At 38.6% G+C, this 8,032-nt stretch overlaps 1 protein-coding gene across 2 annotated transcripts; it reads left to right on the top strand.

Moving 5' to 3' along the window:
• Positions 1 to 4,325: 4,325 nt before the first annotated feature.
• Positions 4,326 to 7,365, top strand: LOC112142410 (interferon regulatory factor 1). Of its 2 annotated transcripts, XM_024265741.2 has the most exons (10): positions 4,327 to 4,490; positions 4,965 to 5,057; positions 5,150 to 5,249; positions 5,333 to 5,500; positions 5,623 to 5,660; positions 5,820 to 5,952; positions 6,043 to 6,159; positions 6,264 to 6,292; positions 6,449 to 6,539; positions 6,629 to 7,365. In XM_024265741.2, exons 2-10 carry the CDS (start codon positions 4,971 to 4,973, stop codon positions 6,745 to 6,747), a joined length of 882 nt encoding a protein of 293 aa, XP_024121509.1. In that variant the 5' UTR covers positions 4,327 to 4,490; positions 4,965 to 4,970; the 3' UTR covers positions 6,748 to 7,365. The 2 variants fall into 2 exon arrangements, with proteins under 2 accessions (XP_024121510.1, XP_024121509.1); XM_024265742.2 differs by lacking the exon at positions 6,449 to 6,539 and having other exon boundaries at positions 4,326 to 4,490; positions 6,629 to 7,325.
• The last annotated feature ends 667 nt before the right edge of the window (positions 7,366 to 8,032 follow it).

Genomic DNA, 8,032 nt, shown 5'->3' with positions numbered 1-8,032 from the left:
CCCGTCGACTGTGGATTTTACATCACAAACTGCATTTTTTTGGTCGTGATTCACAGCGATTTAAATAAATACACAGAAATGCAATTTTAAATCTTCATTTTCGATATATATGAACTCCATCATCAAAAAAATGCCAGATGGCACCTCGAACGAGGACAATGAATATGTACATGGATCTATTTGTCTGCATGTGGAGGCCTGTGGCGCGACAATGGTAGCTTCCATGTCGCTGCTACAAGCGTTTTCAAATGGGATTGTTTCCTGATTCATTGTGATTTGAATAAAGAAATACTCAGAAATGCAGTTTTAAGCTTAAAATTCTTTATGTATGTCTATTATGAAGAAAAATGCAACAGGAACATGTTAAAAACACCAAAAAGTGTGACCAAAAACAACACTTTATTTAATTTTATACACATGAGCTTGTTGTCTTCTTGCACAAAACAACTTACAATGCAAAACTAGTCAGTATTTGCCTATCAAAGGAAAAGTATTGTGCTACTGTGTGTAGCAACTCTACAGAGGGGCTGCTAAGCTCTGAAAATACTGGATGTAAAGGATACAGATATCAAAACATTGATCTTCTAGTGAGAGTTACAGCAGTAAAATCCAGAAATAGATTATGTTGGTAAAAAGGCTTAAAAAAATCATTTTTTCTTTTTGTTGTGCTCTCTACTGTCTGTCTTTTTATGTTCATGTGAGGCAGACAAAAAGACGTCCAATCACAAACTTGCTTTTACCAAGTTAGACCAATTCCAGTTGACTGAAGGTGAACCACAGTGAAGTTACTTTTTCACAGCTCCTCAAACAATACCTGAATAAATCAATATGACACTTTTTAACCAGAAAGAAAATCCTAAAAGACCCAAAATGTCAGGTTTTTATGCATGTTTGTTGTGTCAGACATTTTGTTTTTGTTCTTCAAAATAAAAAGACGAGTTTCTCTGTGAAATGGTTTTTTCATTTATAGCTTTAAATGTCAAATGAATAATAAATGTCTAGATTGTTTCCATTTAGGTCATATAGCCACAGAGTTGGTTGAATCTTTTATGTATCGATTTGTGTGTATAGAGATGTGTGTTGAATCATGTGAACTCAAATTCTTTGTAAAACTCGGAATACAATTTAAACGGTTTCTGTATTTGATGTGTCTTATGAGTGGATTCGATCATGATGACACACTTCAGTGTCAGTAATTGATGTACACATGATAATGTTCCTGAACGTCTATGACATATGATGCCACATCTAATAAAAGGGCAGCTTCATGACTCATCCTGTCATGTTTACATTAACATCATTCAGAGCTATAGGAAATGTTGCTGCTAAAGATTTTTCCTGCTTGATCAAAGACAATAGCTGCATGCAAAGGAAATCTTTCTACAATAGTATTACGCCTCAACAAAGTCCATCAGACCTAATGGTTTCCTTGACATTCTCCCACCCACCTGATTGAGGCTGCACTGCGAATAAGGGCTTTGACTTGACCCAGTGTCAGTGAGCTGTCAAAACAGATGGTGCTGTGTGTAGGGGATGGGGGGGGGGACTGGATGCTCAAGCTGCTTTCCTCATGCTAAAGCCTCAAATTACTGTTTTATCCTGTCAGGTGGCCTAAATAACTTGATTCACTGCAACTGCATGTATACGTGCAGGCATGCATAAGTGGGGGTGGATCTATCAGGATTGATTTATGCAGCGGAAATTCATTATTAAGTAAAGCCCCCCCCCCCAAAAAAAATGATCAAAAGTTGACTTTAAAACTGTAGTAACAGACCTGAAATGATACCATAGCTGCCCACATGTTCCTTTGCAATCATTTCTGAGGTTTGAAAGTAAAATACAACCAAAAAACATGATGGACAGATCTAAAAAAAAGTAAAATAAAAATCGTATTAAACCCTTTCCCCAGTCTTACCGCATTTTATGCATTTCACAGAAAAATTATCCCCACAAAAAATAATAAAAAAAAGCCATAAATGAATCAAAGCAATGTCACAAAATCATCATAGTCTGTACATATATTCCAATAGGATTCTCATTTTATAGTTTTCCAAAATGTTCAGTTTTTATCCTTATTTTTTAAATTGTTTAACATTTTAACTTATTTGGATACTTTTTTGTTATTCCACAACCTCACCCCATAGACTGAAATGCACACACATTTTAAATGTGTAGTGATTCATTTTAATAATTTGATTCATATAATAATTTATGGTCACTAATCCAATTCATAGTTGATATTGGTTCATTTTAATATGATATGATATGATTTTATCCAATTTACTGACTAAAAATTCATCCAGGACATCATTAGCCAAAAATTCAACCAGTGTGACTCGGAGATAAATAATGAAAAGTGCAGGTGAAGTTTTCCAGGTTCCTTGTATTTCTTGCAAGATAATCAAGTGTAAATTAAATGTGTGTACAAACAAACTAATAAACAAGAATTAATGACAAATTTACTCACATTTTAGTTTTATAAAGTTCACTGTTGTTTTTCCACATCAAAATAATACAAATAGAACATTATTAGAACATTCTACCACGCTGTACAGCCATGTGTCTTTGCAAAACTCAAAGTTTAATGATGGTTTGATCAATTTTTCCTGCCATCACATGTATGAAATCTCTTTATAATGATATAGGTTGATCCAATTTGACTTACACCTTGCCTCAGACAGATTGATCTGGTTGGATTGTTGGAATATAAATCAATTAATTGATTAATTATTACAACCCTAGTAATTTTATAGTTAACCTTTGATCAAATAAAGCTGACTGATGTTGGGAGGATTGGACATTAGAGTCAAAAATAAATTAAGAATGTGAAAATTTTGGTTTTATATTGCTAATAAAGGAAATCAATACGTTAATGTCAAATTTTGGCATTTGAAGTCGAAGAATGTTTTCTTAGCAAGTTTGAAAATAAGGCAAAAATCAAACACATCATTGCACAAGAACTACAACTGGGGTTTATTTTGTATTTTAATATCTGTAATTTCAAAATTAATATTATTTTTATTTAGTCAAAATGACATATTGTGCTAAGTGCATGAGATCTTTTTCAACTACTTTAAAAAATATGACTTCTTTTTACTTTTGCATGCAAATCCTCTGGAGAAATCCTATAATTCGCGTGTTTTCCCTTTCCCTGTTGTTTCGGTTTCATAAAATAACAAAAAGTCGGAAAATCAGGAAGATATTCCCCTCGAAGTCCATGTGCATCCTTTAATTGGGAAACCCCACGCACGGATTGCCGATAGAAAACTCCACAGGAAAATTCCCTGCTTTTCCCTGTGGGGCGCGCGCGCGCTCTCAAGCCATGCACTTGGCGCGAGGGCGTGGGCACGCGCCGCAGTGCGTGGGAAGCCCCTAGAATGGACAGAAGTCTGAATGCGGCAGCTGTGGAGTTTCCCCCACTCTCCCAGGGTGCTAATGAATTAATTTAGAGAAAAAAAAACATCCAAAACGCTAGAAGAAATTAGAACCAATATTGCGTGGATGCCTCTCAGATTTGACAGCTTAATTTTCACGCTAAATTCCCTCATGCTGAATCTTTTCACATTCACTTCAACTGTTTGTGGAATGCTCCCCAGCTTCCGGGTACCATTTTTCCCGCGGTCCCAAACGCCTCACTAGATAGCACGTGTCAGAGGAATATGAAGTCGGTACCACTCTGCCCCCAGCGGCCACAATTATTACTACACCATTTCTTGTAAATGCCCGACTTCTCTGAGCCGCTGCTGTTTATACTAAAGGGCTCGTCTCGTGCAGATCTCTATCTGGCCAGCGAGAGGAACTTTGATGCGTCCCCAGTGTGACTATGTTGTGGGGGCGGATAACCTCATAACCTTCATTAGGACCTCAAATAATATGGCTTATTTTAAATGCATTATTTTCTTACAAGCACATTTATTATATGCATATTAATTTTTTTTTACCAAAATAAAATATTTTCATTTCTTTTTTAAAATAAGGTTCGTGAAACTTAAAAAAGAAAATAATAAACAATTATTTATATTGCCTTTTTAAGTGAAATAAAACACCTCAGAGATGATGATTTATGCAGAAATGTATATAGAGTCTGCAGGCGGGCTTGACGCATGTAAACTACATGTGAGTTCGGTTATTCAGACCTCTATATGTATATAAAAACAATACGTGCAGCAAACGGGCTGCTGAAGACAAGCCTTTCATTCACTTCCCCCTTGGCACCGACAGTGCCATTTCTCGGAAACCGATCTGTAGTCAACAGTGGCGCATGCGCACTGCCCCTAATTTTGGGGAAATCCACTAGAGCTGTATATAAAGGGTGAGCTGCCCGAGTTTCGGTAGTTAGTGATCACTCCTGATCATAACAGACTTCACAGAGGATAACTAAAGGATATCTCAAAGAGAAGAAGAAGTTCTAGGAAAGAAAATCCTTCAACTACTTCGGACATTTTTCCGCATAGATTTTTTCCTGCAGCAAGAAAGAAAGGAAACGAACTGTAAGTAAAATATACACTTAGGAAAATTTACTTTTTTAGTCGTGTTTGATATAATTGCGCATGATATGAGAGGAGCGTCTTTACTTGGAGCTTTTTTGTGCGCTTTTGCTCTTGTCCATTTTGCGCATCTTCACTCCCCACCTTTTACGCACGAGTTTTTTTTTCTTTAAAACTTTAATTAAAAATGCAAAAGCTCATTTACAAAAGTGTCTTAGTGAAATGTCATAGATTATATATAAATATATTGCTCAACGTGACATGGACTCCCACGCGTAAACGCCCCCCTTTTCGCGCCCTGCGCTTCCTGGTGAACTCCTCTTCACCCTCTTGCGCGGCGGCAATAAATCTCGAACCGGGGCGGATGTGACCGTTAGCGAGTAGTTGAACATTGTATATCAGACACACAAACACCAGCAGTATTTCTCTGGCTGACAAAAAACGCTCTTGCCCCCCCACCCCTTCTGCATATTTTAGACAAGCATGCCTGTGGCCAGGATGAGGATGAGGCAGTGGCTGGAGAAGATGATCGAGTCCGAGAGCATCGAAGGGCTGCGCTGGGTGGACAAGGTGAGGATTTGCTGCAGATACATGTCATGCAATTAAAACAACTACTGTAACTTAAAAGATTAACGTTGAGATCTTAATTTCTGTTATTGCAGGATAAGAAAACATTCTCAATTCCTTGGAAACATGCAGCCAGACACGGTTGGGAGATGGATAAAGATGCATCCCTGTTCAAAGAGTGGGCGATCCACACTGGTAAGGAGGATTCAAACTTGACTTTATCTTCTTTATTCTCTTAAAAACACATTTTAAATCATTTTTTAATGTTTTTTTTGCAGGAAAGTATGTCCAGGGTCAGGCTACTGATCCCAAGACTTGGAAAGCCAACTTTCGGTGTGCCATGAACTCCCTTCCTGACATCGAGGAGGTGAAAGACAAGAGCATCAACAAAGGCCACCAAGCTATGCGAGTCTTCAGAATGCTGCCAGTTTCTCCCAAATGCAAAGGTGAGCAACTAAAGCAAAAGTTTAGATTTAATTTTAGTGGTGTGCAGCATCTGCATGTGCCCACGCTCTAGAAAGTTTAAACCGCAACCATCCTAAAGATTTTTTGTCTTCTCTTTTCACAGCTAAAAGGAGCAAAACTGAAGCAAAGCACAAAAACAAGGTAAATAAAGTTGTTTTCGTTGCTGCAGAAGCACTTATTTTTGCATATAGTCAGATGCCCATTCAAATGGTGGCACTGACCTATATAGTCAGATGTAAATGGGTACCTGGGCAGGAAATGTGAGCAGATGTAAATGAATTTGGCCTTTTTTCTCTGCAGAAAACATCTGTCAAGATGGAGGAAGACAGCGACTACAGCGACACACGGTCTCCCGTCAGCACAACCATGCAAGAGTCCAACTTCTGCACGCAGGAGAACACAATCGACAGCACCGCCGAGGTCGAGCAAACAGGTGAGTTGGAACACACTGATGGGCATGTTGAAGCTCCAGCTTGGATGTTTTCATGTTCTAACTTGTGTTATCGTATCTTTTTTTTGGCAGAATTTCCTTACGCCGGCTTGTCTGAAGTTCCAGATTGGTCTTTGTCAGTTGAGATTGGGTCGGACCCGTTTTCAATGTTTTCCCACAGATTTGAAGTTTCCCCTGAACACAGCCCAAGTAAGTTCTTGAAATATTCACCGTCTATCAGATCAAATCTGCAGATCAGTGGACTTATTTTGTGCTTTTTTCCCCCCTCTCTCCTTTTGGCTGTGATCTTCCAGACTACGACTGCTCTCAAGATATTATCGAGGTAAGCATGACTTCTGACTCCTCCTCCTCCTACCTGCATGTATGCATCTTTCATTGACAGGAAAACCCATTTTTGCCGTGTTTTTAATAAAAAACACCCAAAAATAAGATGATATTTGATGTGGTAAATCTAAAACGATGGATGTTGCTCTTACAGCTTTGCAAGCAACTCGAGAAAGACAGCAATGGGTTCCTGAACAATGAAGCATGCACCAGTCCAGGAAGCCTGTGGAGTGAATCTTCCTCAGGTAAATGTTCTTAGCCGACGAATGAACCGTATGATGATAGACATCTCTAACCCACATTCACTAACAGCGCTTTAATTTCTATGTTCCAGTCGACGAACTAGAAGACACGTCGTTGTACACGCCCCAGTACACAACGTTGGGACCAGAGTTTTCATGTCAGACGGACAACTTGTGGAAAAATTTTTATCAGTACCCCACCTGCCTCTGAAGCCTCCAGCAGAGGATCGGACAGGACGCTTTGGACTTTTAGGAGCTTTTTCTGTCCCACCCTGACTTTTCCATTTGAGAGCAAGCCCCCCCACACACCCTACGGCTTCCCCTCAAGTGTCCACACAGTAAGCTAAGTCACCGCCCAGCCTGGCCCATGGACTTTTGGTAGCAGTTAAGGAGACCACCTCTCGGCGCCCCCCCCAATGTGAAGAATGAAGACATTGTCGTTGGCTTTGACTGGATCAAAGCAATGTTGCTGTTCATTGTGAAGTTGTTCTAGTACACGATCCCTTATTTTTTAGAAAGGTATTATAACCTACTGGTAATTAGAAAAATATACATACTGCAAATAGAAATAGGCTAGCTCTAATAGCACATGGTTTGTGTTGGTTTTCTTTAATTGATACAGCCATTTAATTGTAAAATCTCTCTTCTTATCCGTTATGTGCGCACGTAAACTTATCTTAAAATGGGAAGAAATGCATTCGTACATCATACAACAGCTTTTTGTGGTGCTTAGGTGTGAGCTCAAGGTTAACTGTAAAATATTCATGTACATAGTTGTTTGTTTTTTGTGTTTTTTTACAATAAAAATAAAAATATCTTGAAAAAAAAACATGAACACTCTTTTATTATTATTAGATTGAATCTATCTTAGACATGTGACATTTAAGAATGTGGATGATTTTCCAAATCAGAAATAATTAAGTAGAGAGAAATGAATTAAAAAGCCAGAGGAGGGAGATGCATGCACAAACATGTTGATTACAACACAGTTGCATTTTTTTTGGTATTCCCCTAGAGTCCCAGAAGTTGCTGAGCGCACTATCAGTTAATCCTCTACTGTCATAAAAACTGGTAAGACTTGTCAGTCAGAGGTTTGACAATGAAGACAGATTTGATGAATTATTCTGGTTTTAGTAGATACTTCAAAACAAACCCGACCTTTTCAGATTGACCCATTTTCTTGTCGGTTTTCAGGCTTGCATCTAATTGATTTTCCTTATCCGTGCAGTCACCCAGATCCTCTTTTTAGAAAAGCATCTCCCTATTCAAACCCTCACAACTCTTAAGACATGCCGCTCAAACAAAGACACTGTTGGAGAACTTGGATTAACTGCTGGATAAACACACTTTCCCGGTGTGTCCTGTGATTTTATAACCTTGGAGTGCAGGGAAAACAACCCACTTCCAGTAAGGGCTGATTAAAACCAGAGGTTATGGCTGCAGTCAAGACACAGTTCACTCTGCAGGCATAAACTTATGCAACTTTATCAAGTTGG

This window comes from Oryzias melastigma, linkage group LG14 (assembly GCF_002922805.2).
Source record: "Oryzias melastigma strain HK-1 linkage group LG14, ASM292280v2, whole genome shotgun sequence".
Lineage (NCBI taxonomy): Eukaryota > Metazoa > Chordata > Actinopteri > Beloniformes > Adrianichthyidae > Oryzias > Oryzias melastigma.
This window is presented reverse-complemented; position numbering and strand designations above follow the sequence as displayed.

Excerpts from the sequence above, each read along its gene's own strand:
- LOC112142410 (XM_024265741.2), top strand. The coding sequence starts at position 4,971 with ATGCCTGTGGCCAGGATGAGGATGAGGCAGTGGCTGGAGAAGATGATC. Across the intron at positions 5,250-5,332 it reads AGAGTGGGCGATCCACACTG|GAAAGTATGTCCAGGGTCAG; the intron begins GTAAGGAGGATT and ends TTTTTTTTGCAG. Across the intron at positions 5,661-5,819 it reads AAGCAAAGCACAAAAACAAG|AAAACATCTGTCAAGATGGA; the intron begins GTAAATAAAGTT and ends TTTTCTCTGCAG.